The sequence below is a fragment of the Podarcis cretensis genome (assembly GCF_951804945.1).
Source record: "Podarcis cretensis genome assembly, chromosome: 13".
NCBI lineage: Eukaryota > Metazoa > Chordata > Lepidosauria > Squamata > Lacertidae > Podarcis > Podarcis cretensis.
In genome coordinates this window covers 54,672,557-54,687,835 of record NC_137182.1, presented here as the reverse complement: position 1 = coordinate 54,687,835, position 15,279 = coordinate 54,672,557, and the positions used below count along the sequence as shown (strand labels likewise).

The 15,279-nt window shown below is 51.5% G+C and overlaps 1 protein-coding gene across 1 annotated transcript in view; it reads right to left on the bottom strand.

Moving 5' to 3' along the window:
* Positions 1-2,709: 2,709 nt before the first annotated feature.
* The window catches only part of SENP3 (SUMO specific peptidase 3), a 38,646-nt gene continuing 26,076 nt past the window's right edge, over positions 2,710-15,279 (bottom strand). The window contains exons 7-11 of the mRNA XM_079951866.1: positions 14,798-14,875; positions 12,777-12,914; positions 10,159-10,242; positions 8,820-8,870; positions 2,710-3,656 (exon numbers count right to left, since the gene is read on the bottom strand). Of these exons, the coding sequence (XP_079807992.1) occupies positions 3,546-3,656; positions 8,820-8,870; positions 10,159-10,242; positions 12,777-12,914; positions 14,798-14,875 (462 nt within the window). The 3' untranslated portion in view covers positions 2,710-3,545. The remainder of the gene's footprint in view (positions 3,657-8,819; positions 8,871-10,158; positions 10,243-12,776; positions 12,915-14,797; positions 14,876-15,279) is intronic.

Below are 15,279 nucleotides of genomic sequence, written 5' to 3'. Positions count from 1 at the left end.
CTGGCGTTCAGCTTCCGGGTCATGTGGCCAGCAGGACTAAGCCGCTTCTGGCGAACCAGAGCAGCGCACGGAAACGCTGTTTACCTTCCCGCCGGAGCGGTACCTATTTATCTACTTGCACTCTGACGTGCTTTCGAACTGCTAGGTTGGCAGGAGCAAGCCCTAGTCTCTGTGGTTTAACCCACAGCGCCACCCTGCCCTTAAAACCAAGCCAGGTTCAATGGCGTACGTTTAGGGACTTTCTGGACCCTTATACTTTAGCTTGATCATTGACATTATCTGAAGGAACTTCGCTGGTTGTCCCCTGGATTTGCGAGGCACGTTTTAACGACAAGAAACCAAGCCTTTTGTCTTTGGCCCATTCCTGTGGAACTCCCTGCCACTACCACCTTCTGTTTTTAAACACTTGCTGGAAACAATTTTGCGCTTCCAGAGGTGTGCAGGCAATTGAGACCATTATCTTTCTGCAATGGTTAGTTGATTTTACAGTACATAGGTATTCTTGCAGACCACTTCAATCCTTTTTTTTGCGATACAGTGGCACATAAATATTTTTATAATTAAAGCCCCCGGCCCGTCTCCCTTGTCCAGGAAAGAGCCACCCAAGGCCTATGCCCTTCCAGGAGGAAGAAACCAATGGCCGGAATATTTTGAGCTGGACTAGAAAAGATTCCTGGCTCTGAGTAACCCGAGTGATTCACTCCCAGAGCCGTTGCGGAGGAGCAAAAGCACACAGGCTTTCAATCCAGTCGATGAGTCACTGCAGGGAGGACTGGGTTCAAGGAAAACTAATAATGCAGCAAAAACCAGATAGTCAGCAGGACGTCTTGCACCCAGGGGGGTGTGATGCCCATGAAAAGATGCTCCATAAACAAACATAATGTGTATGTTTAGCCGAGAACCACGTTGGAACGTACCACACGCATATTGTGGGGAATTTGCTCCAGCCCCGCAAATGAGCACGCCCCCCCCCCCCCGCTTTCATAACGCTTGGCTCCGATTTTAGAATGGCTCTCCCACTATCCTCTCTCCCACCACAATGCCTGCGTTTCCTCCAACAGAGAGCCGGGGGGGGGGGTTTAGTGTGTTGGACTAGGAAGAGACCACCCACCCCCTCAACCACTGGGTAAGCTTGGACCAGTCGCTGCTTTTCTCAGCCTAGTCTAGGCTGATTGCTGGAGAATGGATGCTTTTGAATTCTGGGGTTGGAGGAGACTCTTGAGAGTCCCATGGACTGCAAGAAGATCCAACCTCTCCATTCGGAAGGAAATCAGCCCTGAGTGCTCACTGGAAGGACAGATCCTGAAGCTGAGGCTCCAGGACTTTGGCCACCTCATGAGAAGAGAAGACTCCCTGGAAAAGACCCTGATGTTGGGAAAGATGGAGGGCACAAGGAGAAGGGGACGACGGAGGATGAGATGGTGGGACAGTGTTCTCGAAGGGACCAGCATGAGTTTGACCAAACTGCGGGAGGCAGTGGAAGACAGGAGGGCCTGGCGTGCTCTGGTCCAGGGGGTCACAAAGAGGCGGACATGGCTAAACGACTAAACAACAACAACAGTCTACCTCGTAGAGTAGTTGGGATAAGATGAAGAATTGGGTGGATGTGGAGAATCGTGTATGCCACTTTGAGCTCAGTGGAAAAGGTGGAATAACAGGGCCGACAGAGAAAAGTGAGAGCTACCTTGCTCTGTGATTGATCACAACAGATGGCGCTTCCTTCGGACCTCCAGTGTTAATCCCCACCCCCTAGCTCAATCACAACCCCTTAATCCCCCCCCCCGACCCCCAACTTTCCCAGCAGAGTCAACCTGGAGAAATGGCGCTCTGGAGGTTCCATTTTAAAAACCCGATTCCCACACCGATTTATCATGCTTTCCATGGAGGGAGAAGGACGCTGATCTATGGAGGGACAGCGCCCCCACCCCAAGAAGGCCGGATGGATGCACCCCCCCCAAAAAAAACCTTCCCAAGGTTTTATCACATTTGTCGAAGCTCCTCTATTGCAGGGTGAGAGGGGAATCTGTTGGGTCAGGCGAAAGGAAGCCTCATCCAGTTCTCCCAGTGGCTGACCAGATGTCCCAGTGGGAAACCTGCAAGTTTCCAGAAACCGGGATTCAAAGGCATTGCTGCCCCTGTTTGTGGAGGTAGAGCATAGCCACCGACAGTGTTCACCACCACAAAGGCATAGGACCTTGTTTTGTTTCTCTCTGTATATAAAAAAGGTAAAGGTAAAGGGACCCCTGACCATTAGGTCCAGTCGTGACCGACTCTGGGGTTGCGGCGCTCATCTCGCTTTACTGGCCAAGGGAGCCGGCGTACAGCTTCCGGGTCATGTGGCCAGCAAGACTAAGCCGCTTCTGGCGAACCAGAGTAGCGCACGGAAATGCCGTTTACCTTCCCGCTGGAGTGGTATCTATTTATCTACTTGCACTTTGAGGTGCTTTCGAACTGCTAGGTTGGCAGGAGCAGGGACCGAGCAACGGGAGCTCACCCCGTCGCGGGGATTCGAACCGCCGACCTTCCGATTGGCAAGCCCAAGAGGCTCAGTGGTTTAGACCACAGCGCCACCCGCGTCCTTTTCTCTATATATATTGTTTTTAAAAAGCGGATCTAGGGCAGGAGGTGCAAAACTCTTTGCTCGCCTCGTAAAACTGCACAGAACGCCCTTGTGAAACGCCACACATCGCAAGGAGGTTAGAAAATGCCTTTTTCTCCAAAGAATGCTTTTTCTTTTATTACCCACAATGGTAGCCATCGTATAAAAAAATGCTTGTTTCCGTTATCTCGGCCCCAGTGTAGAAACCTGCCCCCCCGCCCGCCCACCAGAGCCCCTTCTTCCCCTTCTTCCCCTGTTCCAACTCCCTCTCCCTTGAGGGGGGGCGGGATAAAAACCAGAACATACATTATCCACTAACACAAGTAACCAACAGGGCGAGATAAAGCAGAGGGAGAAGCTGGGGGGGGCAGGAGGGTAATTTATGCCGCCGCCCCCCCGTGCTCGCCTTCCTGGTCCCTCGTTTTTGGACTCTACCCCCCCCCCCCAGTCCTCCCTCCGATCCGGAGCGGAACATGTGCAGAGGGCATGTTCGGTGATAAGAAACTTCCCCAATCCCACCCGCTCGCCCTCAATCCCACCCATCCGTCGTATGTCTCCCCACCCCACCCAAAAAATCCCCGCAACTTCCCCAACAGAACCAACCCGGAGAAAGGGCCCTCCGGAGGTCGGTTTTAAATACGAAAGAAACAAAAACGAGAGACCAGGAAGAAGAAGAAGAAGAAGAAAAAAGGGGAGGGGGATTTAACTCGGGTTAAAAACGACACCCCCCGCCCCCCAAACGAGTCCGCTTGTTAAACCTCAACGAGTTCCAGTGACCTAAGGACACCCCCTGCCCGCTTTCCGTACACCCCAAATCGGATGTCTGGTGTCAAGCTGGAAGAGGAGGAGTCGTGTATCCGGCCGTCCAAGTCGGTCTTTGGGAGGGTGTGTGTGTTGTGTGTGTGTATGAGAGTGTGTGTGTGTGTGTTCTGTGTGTGTGAGCTCGTCACGCGGTGAGCTTGCAGTGGCACAACTCCTTGTACATCTGACGGCGCAGTTTCGGCATGTCCTGCTGGGTGAAGGAGAAGGGGAGGCCCAGCGCCAGGAATTTGGAATACTGGAAGAGAAAGGAAAGGAGGATCAGCAGTATATACCTAAGAGCATCATAAGAGCCTGGTGGATCGGGCCCAATGGCCCATCACCCCGTTCTCACAGTGGCCAGCCGTGTGCCCGTTAGGTAAGGTAAAGGGAAAGGACCCCTGGATGGTTAAAGGTAAAGGGACCCCTGACCATTAGGTCCAGTCGTGGCCGACTCTGGGGTTGCGGTGCTCATCTCGCTTTACTGGCCAAGGGAGCCGGCATACAGCTTCCGGGTCATGTGGCCAGCAGGACTAAGCCGCTTCTGGTGAACCAGAGCAGCACACGGAAACGCCGTTTACCTTCCCGCCAGAGCGGTCCCTATTTATCTACTTGCGCTTTGACGTGCTTTCGAACTGCTAGGTTGGCAGGAGCAGGGACCGAGCAACGGGAGCTCACCCCGTCGCGGGGATTTGAACCGCTGACCTTCTGATCAGCAAGCCCAAGAGGCTCTGTGGTTTAACCCACAGCGCCACCTGCGTCCCTGAGGTAACGGTAAAGGGACCCCTGACCATTAGGTCCAGTCATGGCCAACTCTGGGGTTGCGGCACTCATCTCGCTTTACTGGCTGAGAGAGCCGGCGTCCAGCTTTCGGGTCATGTGGCCAGCATGACTAAACCGCTTCTGGCGAACCAGAGCAGCGCACGGAGACGCCGTTTACCTTCCCATCGGAGTGGTACCTGTTTATCTACTTGCGCTTTGACGTGCTTTCGAACTGCTAGGTTGGCAGGAGCAGGGACCGAGCAACGGGAGCTCACCCCGTCATTGCGGGGATTTGAACCGCTGACCTTCTGATCAGCAAGCCCAAGAGGCTCTGTGGTTTAACCCACAGCGCCACCTGCGTCCCTGAGGTAAAGTTAACGGGACCCCTGACAATTAGGTTCAGTCATGAGCAACTCTGGGGTTGCGGCGCTCATCTTGCTTTCAGGCTGAGAGAGCCAGCATTTGTCCACAGACATCTTTCCGGGTCATGTGGCCAGCAGGACTAATCTGCATGTGGCGGAACGGGGCACCGTGATGGGTGCCAGAGCGCACGGAAACGCCGTTTACCTTCCTGCCACAGCAGTACCTATTTATCTACAGTCATACCTCGGGTTGAATATACTTCAGGTTGAGCGTTTTCAGGTTACGCTTTGCAGCGACCCGGAGGTAATGGAACGCATTACTTCTGGGTTTTGCCGCTCGCTCAAAATGTGCGGAAGCGGCAAATCGCGACCCCTGCACGCGCAGACACGGGTTGCATTCGCTTCTGGATGCGAATGGGGCTCCGGAACGGATCCTGTTCGCATCCAGAAGTACCACTGTACTTGCACTGGCGTGTTTTCAAAGGCAGCATGAAGGATTTGAGCAGCGACGCTGCATTCCTGTGCTTTTCCCCATGCAATGCTCATTTCTCGTCTCATTGGGATAAGTTTGCCATTCCTATAAAAGCTGTTCAGTTCTGTACATAATCGGGACACCTGACAGATCTACTCGGAAGAGGGTCTGTTGTTGTCTCTTACTTGCCTTTTCTCTGGCCCCTCCCAAAATCCCCAAAGGCCACAACCTCTATTGCCACACCCCCTTGATAATTTGGGTTGCCCTTCTCCTGAACCTTTCCCAAATGCGACCGCACCGTTCTCTCTTAAGGACTTTAAATCACAATGAATGCACTAAAGAAAGAAAAAGCTCTGTGAGCGTCTAGCTCAAACCTTGCCACGTAGGGAAACAGGAAGGTTCTATCCATCTGCCCCGATTATGCACACTGCAGGACAGCCTCCCTAGAGGGGAGGCGTAAAATCCCTCCAGGACTGGGACTGACTGTTCCTGCTTCCCGGGCACCCACCCCACCCCCAGAAAACGGCTTCTGAGATTCCGCCAGGCCTGGACTGACCACGCAAGCGTTTTGAAGCCTGTTGTTTCGAAGTAAAATCTTGCCAGACGGGAGGAAGGGAAGAAGGCAGAACAGCCTCGTGTGCTGCCCATGATATGAGCCGCTGTTGGTGCAAAAAGGTTGCCAACTGACCACCCTCTCTTTTATTTGCGGGAAGGGGGAAATCCTGCTTTCTGGATGCAAATTTGATGATGCTTATTTGCCTGAATTATTTGCTTTTAATAATAATAATAATAATAATAATAATAATAATAATAATAATAACAACAACAACTACTACTACTATTATTATTATTATTATTATTATTATTACTATTATTATTATTAATACCCCGCCCATATGGCTGGGTTTCCCCAGCCACTCAGGGCGGCTCCCAACACAATACAGTGGTACCTCGGGTTAAGAACTCAATTTGTTCCGGAGGTCCGTTCTTAACCTGAAACTGTTCTTAACCTGAAGCACCACTTTAGCTAATGGGGCCTCCCTCTGCTGCCACCATGCGATTTCTGTTCTCATCCTGAAGCAAAGTTCTTAACCCAAGGTACTATTTCTGGGTTAGCGGAGTCTGTAGCCTGAAGGATATGTAACCTGAGGTACCACTGTATTACAAACATGATAAAACATCAAATATTAAAAACTTCCCTGAACAGGGCTGCCTTCAGATGTCATCTAAAAGTCAGATAGTTGTTTATTTCCTTGAAATCTGAAGGGAGGGCGGTTCCACAGGGTGGGCGCCACCACCGAGAAGGCCCTCTGCCTGTTTCCCTGTCACCTCACTTCTCGAGGGAGGGAACAGCCAGAAGGCCCTCGGAGCTGGACCTCAGTGTCCGGGCAGAATGATGGGGGTGGAGACACTCCTTCATGTATATTGGGCCTTTGAGGCCGTTTAGTGCTTTAAAGCCACCTTTATGACGTTCACCTGAAAAGCAGTGTGTGTATGCAGACATGGGTATCTGCTGACCCACCCCAAGCCACCCTGGGCCTTCACATAATGATTTGTCGTAGCTTTACAGACTCTTGCTAACAGCGAAAACACAGCCATGGTGTGGAAGGTTTTAAGATGGCTGCTTGGCTGCCTTTCCAGACCCAAGTCTCCGGATCATTCTTTTGAAAGAAGTGCTTGGTTTTTGAAAAGGATGAGTTACAGTGGTACCTCAGGTTACAGACGCTTCAGGTTACAGACTCCGCTAACCCAGAAATAGTACCTCGGGTTAAGAACTTTGCTTCAGGATGAGAACAGAAATCGTGCTGCGGCGGCGGCGCGGCAGCAGCAGGAGGCCCCATTAGCTAAAGTGGTGCTTCAGGTTAAGAACAGTTTCAGGTTAAGAACAGACCTCCGGAACGAATTAAGTACTTAACCCAAGGTACCACTGCAGTTGACATGTCAGAATGTCCCAGCAAGGAAGCTACTCCTGTGTAGGAATTAATAGGAAAACTGCATGAGTCTGATCATCTCACACAGACATCAGATGCAACAGAGAAAGCATTTTCAACCGGGGAGTGGTGAAAGCAGATCTTATATGTAAGATCAGACGCGATTACTGCATGGTTTGGTATGCCCTTCCACGCAGGGTCTTTATAAAAGGTAAAATGCCCTTCAGACAGAAAATATAAGAGCAACATATAGCTTGTACGCCTGAGTATTTATTTTTAAATCACCTCCTATCCTGAAAAGATATCTCACAAACTCAAAGTAACTGAAGGGCAGAGCTTGAATGACTGCTTTTAAAATACCGGTATATCACATGGTTTTATCTCTTGCAGAAAGATTGAGGCACATGGCTGCATAGTGCCATCAGTTTATGCAGATGTCTGCCTCATTTAAGGCTATATAGAACCTTTATTCCCTATAATAATGGAACTCACAGGTAGAGAAAACTACCGTATTTTTCGCTCTATAGGACGCACTTTCCCCCCTCCAAAAATGAAGGGGAAATGTGTGTGCGTCCTATGGAGCGCATGCAGGCTCCTTGGCTTCAGCGATAGCAACGCGAAGCCTCCAAAGCGCAGAGGGAGCACTCCCTCCGCGCTCTGGAGGCTTTGCGTTGCTTTTGCTGAAGTCTGGAGAGCGAGAGGCGTCGGTGCGCACCGACCCCTCTTGCTCTCCAGGCTTCAGGGATAGCCACCTGGAGCCTTCAGAGCGCAGCACGAGTTCCCGCTGCGTTCTGGAGGCTTCAGGTTCCTTTCGCTGAAGCCGGGAGAGTCTTGCTCTCCCAGCTTCAGCAAAAGGAACCCGAAGCCTGCGGAGCGCATCGGGAACTCGTGCTGCGCTCCGAAGGCTTCAGGGATAGCCACGCGCAGTCCCTCCGGCAGGGAGAGGCTGCACGCGGCTATGGCTGATTTAGCACCGCGCAGCCTCTCCCTGCCAGAGGGGTTGCGCATGGCTATGGCACAAGCCAAGACAGCAAGTGGGATGGATCCCGCTTGCTGTCTTGGCTTGTGCCATAGCCGTGCGCAACCCCTCCGGCAGGGAGAGGTTGCGCGCAGCCTGTACGCTGCTCTTTGGGGCTGGAGGGGAAAAAAGATTTTTTTTTTATTTCCCCCTCTAAAAACTAGGTGTGCCCTATGGTCCGGTGCGCCTTATGGAGCGAAAAATATGGTCTGTGTGTATGTGTTTGTGTGTGGCTTCTATGTCTTTATTATCTGCAAAGGAAACAACTGTGTGAGTCAATACTTTATTATCCCTTCGAAGCTGCCCTGGCTCTTTATAAATTTGTCCTTCCAGGTTGTGATGCTTTCTGGTTTAAAATTTTCGATTCTTTTTTTTCTTCCTTTTCACCTAGGCAGCCATAAGAACATAAGAAGAGCTCTTGGATCAGGCCAGTGGCCCGAATCCTCACAGTGGCCAACCAGATGCCCATCACGGGAAACCCGCAATCAGGATTCGAACACAAGAGCCGCTCTCCCGCTCCTGCGGTTTCCAGAAACTGCTACCCAGAAGGGTTGGTGCTTCCAACTGTGAAGGCCAGCAGCCATCGATAGCCCTCCCCACACCCTCCACAAATTTGTCTAAAGCCATTTAGGTCGGTGGCCATCGTCCTGTACTGTGTGAAGAAGGATTTTTTTCTTTCTGTCCTGAATCTTCCCGGCATTCAGCTTCCCTGGATTTCCACCCCCTGGGCAGCATGAATGTCTATGGCCAAGGGGACCGGGGGCAGCTGATGGATAAGACGAGGGGAAATGGCACCTTTTCCCCTATGAAAGCCATAAAGTGTCTGTTGCTTTTTGGAAACCTCAAGACCCCTCCTGCTCACACCCCACCGCCTCACCTGCAAGACGAAAGCGCCGCAGTCGCTGTCGTTGTTCTGCCTGGCGATGTTCTGGAAGGAACGAAAGGGAGATCGGGTCAGGGCGAGGAGGGAGAACAGCAGAACCAAATGACCTGTACAAAACCTGCCCCCCTGATTTCCCCCTTTCTTTTCTTTAAAATTTTTTTTATTCATTTTTCTTTTTCATTCATTACACACATCTCATCATAGCTGTCAACTTACAGATTGGAAAATAAGGACCAGCAGCCTCGAAAATAAGGGATCAGCAGCCAAAATAAGGGATTTTCAGGGCACAGGCATGTTTGACTTCTGAGCCCCTCCGAGCCAAAGGCAGAAAGCCCAGCCAGCAGCCAAACGAAGCCTCAAGCGGTGGTTCCCACAGCGCAGCAACCCGGCAAAGGGGATGCAGCAAGGAAAACCACCGTCCCCTCTCCGCTGGGAAGCGCTGAGCAAAGGCGAGTCCCCAGGCAAGGCGGCCAATTTGATTGGCACAAGGCATGCAAGCTCCACCCCCCAGTCGTTCTCAGACTCCTTATTGGGTGAGCAACGCAGCCAAGCAACACAGTTGGAGCCTCCCTCCTCCCTGGCCGGCCGGCCGGCAGGGAGGGAGGGAGACGAGCTGCTTCCTTTGAAACCCGGGAAATTTAAGGGACATCATCAATAAGGGACAGCAGCGGGACACAGCGCTGGGATAAGGGGCTTTCCCGCCAAATAAGGGACGGTTGACAGCTATGCATCTCATATTCGTAACATTTGCTATGCATTCCTTCCTCCCTCCCCTCCTGGGCTTCCCCCAACTTCCGCTTCTGGTTTGTTTCTCTTTTCACCCCCTTTGCTGCCTCGACATCCCACTACCTGTGGGGCTTTTTTTGGGGGGTGTCTAACCCTGGCACTCACCCCCACAGCTCAAAAACCATGGTGACGGTCGTCTTTTAGATGGGTGACTCACACCGCGTCGCCATTTCCCTTCGCAGACAAACCAGAAATCTTGCCGATTTCTCTTAAGAGCATTCTGCTTCAATGCAAACCCTGGTAACTCCTTTCTTTGCGCTAATCAGCCGTTTTTGGCCCAGTTATTGCAGGTTGGGAAAGATTGACGGCACAAGGAGAAGGGGACGACAGAGGACGAGATGGTGGGACAGTGTTCTTGAAGCTACCAGCATGAGTCTGACCAAACTGTGGGAGGCAGTGGAAGACAGGAGGGCCTGGCGTGCTCTGGTCCAGGAGGCCACGAAGAGGCGGACACGACTAAACGACAACAACATTGCAGGTTGGAGCGTGGGCATAGCCGCATTCTGCTCCCTCCGCTGAGCTAATGGGGCAGAGAGATACTACTCACCATCTGAAAAACCCCTTTCCACCCGTCTCTGAAGTCCGGACGGTTTTTCTTGTCTGCTTCGGCCTGCAGGTATCTGCAGATGTGCTTGGGGGGGGGGGGGGCAAGGAGAACAGGCAGTTTTTGAGTGTGAGCACGTACAGTGGGAAGCGTGGTCCATTTCTCAGCCCCCTTCCTAAAAGGCAGGATAGCCAGACCACCCTACCCCCTCCTCTCAAGCCCATTATGGTTTTGCGCATGCTGGAAGCCGCCCAGAACTGCTGCAGCAACCCAGTCAGATGGGCAGGGTACAAATAACAGAATTATTACAGTGGTGCCTCGCAAGACGAAATTAATCCGTTCCGTGAGGCTCTTCGTCTAGCGGTTTTTTCGTCTTGCGAAGCAAGCTGTCAGGGGTTCAGGAGCAGAGACATAGGGGAGAGAGGAAACGGAGAGCGAGGGGGAAGAATCTGAGGGCAGCGTAGGGGAGTATGACAGTGGCCCGAGAGATTCCATGAGCTTCTCCAGCGATTCAGAAGATTCCCAGAGGGGGGCGCCGATGGCCAGGGCAAGGGGGGTCCCAGGGGGGACACACCAGAAGCAAGGGGCCAGCGGGGACTCCCAAAGCAGCAGCGGGAGATCAGGACCAGTTCCCCCACCAGAGCGGAATGGGGGGGAAGAGTCTCATGAATCAGGGCCAGCGTCTCCTCCAGTAGGGAGAGAAGATGAGTCAGAGCTGGCCACGCCCCCATCGCAGAGTGAGGGAACGGAGGGGAGGTCAGGTCCAGCTAGCCCCCCCGAGGGGGGAAGCAGTGACAGGAGCAGTGTAACGGTCAGGAGAAAGGTTGCTGGCTGGGCGCGCGCGCCAAGTTCAAATGTACAGGCGCGCGGGACAGCAGGAAGCACGGATTGGGAGCCAGGTCCTAAAGCAGCCGGAGGCAGGGGGAAGGATCCGGGGACTCAGCATCAGAAAAGTCCAGAAAGGGCAACACCCCAGCAGACAGGCGGACCCAGAGGAGGAAAGAGCAAAGGAAGAGGTGGAGCAAGGCTAGAATCTTAAACTGGTGTCTGGGGGGTGGAGATTCAGACGGAGCTTCAGCGGTCTAGGGTTTAAGACGTAGGGCTGCACGCCGCGGCTTTGAAATCGAAACTGCGTTTCAACAAAGACTCTTGTATATAACAACGGACTGGCGTTGGTCCTTTGTGAGCTGGGACCTCGGGCAGCCCTGACACAAGCCCATTGGAAGCTTAGCGGATTAGAGCTATTAGCGGTTTAGCAGCTTTTAGCGATCAGCTGTTAAGCGGCTTATCAGCGGATCAGCTGATAAGCGGCTTAGCGGCTTAGGAAAAGGGGGAAAAAGGGGGGGGGAACCCGCAGGAACTCTCAAGACATTTTCGTCTTGCGAAGCAAGCCCATAGGGAAATTCGTTTTGCGAAGCGCCTCCAAAACGGAAAACCCTTTCGTCTAGCGGGTTTCCCGTCTTGCGAGGCGTTCGTCTTGTGGGGCACCACTGTATTACTATTAAACTACTTGCAACACTGCTACCCTGGAAGCCAAGGCAGCTGTCTGCCAGCTCCATCTGGTACGCAGGATGAGACGATCCCTGCCCGCAGACTGTCTCGCCAGAGTGGGGCATGCTCTGGTTATCGCCCACTTGGACTACTGCAATGTGCTCTACAGTGGTACCTTGGGTTACATACACTTCAGGTTACAGACTCCGCTAACCCAGAAATAGTACCTCAGGTTAAGAACTTTGCTTCAGGATGAGAACAGAAATCAGGTGGCGGTGGCGCGGCAGCAGCAGGAGGCCCCATTAGCTAAGGTGGTGCTTCAGGTTAAGAACAGTTTCAGGTTAAGAATGGACCTCCGGAACGAATTAAGTACGTAACCAGAAATACCACTGTACGTGGGGCTACCTTTGAAGGTGACCCGGAAACTGCAATTAATCCAGAATGTGGCAGCTAGACTGGGGACTGGGAGACCACATAACACTGGTCCTCAAAGACCTACATTGGCTCCCAGGACGTTTCCGAGCACAATTCAAAGTGTTGGTGCTGACCTTGACAGCCACAATGACTCCCAGGCTGCGCACCTGGTCCTTCGGGGGCACAGTTGCCCCATTCAGGACCAGGGAGTCCTCCACACCTGCCCGCCTCCTGTCCCCTCAAAACAGTACTTCTGTCTTGTCAGGATTCAACCTCAATCTGAAAAGCTAAGAGGCTTGGGGTTTTCCCCACAGGCCTTGAAAGCCGTAGGTGGTATATGAAGGAAATAACTGCAACAGGAACCTAAGAAGGGCCTCTGTAGCATGTGGGTCAGGCCAGAGGCTGCCCACTTGGTCCAACATCCTGTTTTCACAGGGGCCAAGCAGAAGGATTGAAGGCCAGAAGCAGAACCTGGGTCCTAGGGCAACGTTCTGCCCCAGTGCGATTCCCGGTGACTGTTTTTCATAGGAGTTCACCTGTGGGGGACGGTGGCCCCAGAGAATCCCTAAAGCATCCTTCATCACACATCTCAGGTCTTGGACGGAAGCTGTGACGGCCCAGTTTCAAACCGGTCCAAATGCACAGCGACTGTGGGAGCTATCAGAGGAGGAAGGGAAGGGGCTCCTTGCTTATGGCCCAGCCACCCAGCCCTTTACCTTGGGGCACCGCCGGTTGAGGGTGCGCTGGGAGTCCAGGTACGTGATTTTCTTCTGCTTCACTTCCACGCAGATCAGAGACCAGTGGACCTCCAGGTGGATTGGAATGAGAAGGAGCTCCTTGTTGAAGATGTCCACCTGTTTGGTTCCCCCCCAATTTTTTATTCATTTAATAACAACAACAACAACAACAACAACAACAACAACAACAATAATAATAATAATAAAAAATAGTAATTTTATATCCCGCCCTCCCCAGCCGAAGCCGGGCTCAGAGCAGCTAACAACAGTAAAACAATACAGCATTCTAAAATCAATTCGTTATAAAATCAGTTTAAATCCAATTACACATATAAAAAACACAGACAGAAAAAACAAACAATACGAACAAATTCTCGTCATAGCCTTATTTTTCTAAACATTGTTAAGTTGGCTTCCCCAAGTCCCACCTATTTGATTTCCATTTTACTTCATCTTTAGCAGTTTACATATATCATAACCATCTTTATTTAAAACCATACTTAAAATAACTTCACATTACAAATAATTCTATTTTAAAACACCCTGTCTTCTACTTCTAACCCTACAGCCTATATCCACTTCCAAAGCTATTCTAAGGTTTAAATATTTAAGATGTCCACCTGTTAAGGGGCAGGCACACTGGGTCAGACTCAGCAGCCCCTTCCCAAAAAGTTCTCCTCTGCCTCCACCGTCCCCCATGGAATCACAGGGCTGCAGAGGACCTCAAAGGGTCAGGCAGTCCAACCCTCTGTGTTCCCTCCTCTTGGACGTTCGGCAATGTAGGAAGTTGCCTCGTACGACCTCAGCTTTTCGGCGCCTCCTGCTCAGTGCTGCCAGCACGGACTGGCAGCAGGGGCTCTCCAGAGTCCCAGACTCCGGGTCTGTCTCAGTCCTACTCAGACGCACTCTTTGGGGATTGAAGATCCCTTTCTGAGAGCCAAACCACTGGTTCATAGGAACACTGGAAGCTGCCTTGAACAGAATCAGACTGTTCACCCTCCTAGCTGTCACAGATTGGTTGGCCGCAGAGAAATGGTGGAGGGAACTAGCTGGGGGACCCCCAAGCGAAGAAGGCTCAGAGCAATGTTAGAAACTGAAAGCTAGGAGCTAAATCGCACCTTGAACCTAGGTTATGGGCACAGCGATGGAATGTCTAGGTGCACTTTTTCGTTATAACAAGAATACAAAGCTGGAAACGAATGAACGGCAGCTGAAATATTATGTTTTTCATTGTCACACATGTGGTGGGCATGTAATAAAATTAAAGAATTCTGGAATGTAATTTATGATGAGCTAAAAAAATTATTAAAGTATCCTTTATAAAAACAAAACAGCTGTGGGAAAGGTGGAAATTTCAGTCTCGGCAATTGATCCGTGGGGCAAGACCTACCAGGGGTGAGCGGCTGTGTTCATTAGGCCAGCCGCTCAGCCAAGTCCGTGCAAACTGTGTTCTTGCTAATGAGGAGTCAGCTTCAACTTGAACAGTGGTATTTGCTGCTGGGTCACTCCTGACATTAGCTCAGCAGTGGCTCTGCCAGATTTCAGGAAGGGAGCCCCTCCCAGCCATACTTGAAGATGATGCCAGGAATTGAACCCAGGACCTTTTGCTTGCAAGGCAACTCTACCACCAATCTATGGCCCTTCCCCGGCTCAGTGTTTGTCAATTTTGGGTAGCCAACTCCCTTCATCTCCTGCCAGCTTGGCCCACCCAGACGCTTAGAATGTGGATGTATTTTCTATTCTCTTTTTAGTCTATTGCTGATTTAATCTTTTGAACATTTCAGTAGTTGCTTTCACTCTTCTTACTGGTGATTTTATTGTTTCATTCTCTTCGGAAACCCCTCTGAGGCCTTCCACCCTCCCTAAATCAAGTGGTATATAATTTATTTGGTGTGTTTTTTCCTAAAAATAAATAAATCTGACCCCCCCACCCCCTTTCGCTCTGTGCTCCTACACTCTGCAAAGGGCACCGGAGCAGAGAATTCTTGGCAGTCACTCACGTTTTTGGTCCAGCGCTTGACTCCCTCATACCCCTTGGTTCGTAGCTTATCGTAGAAAAAACTGTTGAAGAAATGAACCTGGTGGAAGAGAAAACAAGCGGTTTTGGGTCCACGAAAGAGGCAGAACGGTGTGGGGCTGGAGGGGAGGGAAGCGTCAACACAGGAAGTAACTCAAAGCAGTGGGAAGAGGGTAGTGTCGCCCCCAAGTTGGACTGACCTGCTAGATCCCAGTGATTGATAGTGCGTATACAAGCCCGTGCCAATCTGGCACTCTCGTGGCCCAGAGGCAGTAGCGCCAAGTAGCAGTTAGAAGGCTAGGACTTGGGAGACCAGGGTTCAAATTCCCACTCAGCCGTGAAGCTCACTGGGTCACCTTGGGCCAGTCGCTGCCTCTCACAGCCTAACGTATCCCGCAGGGCTCTTGCGGGAATTAAATGGAGAACCATGTACATGTGGTACCTCTGGTTACGTACTTACCATAT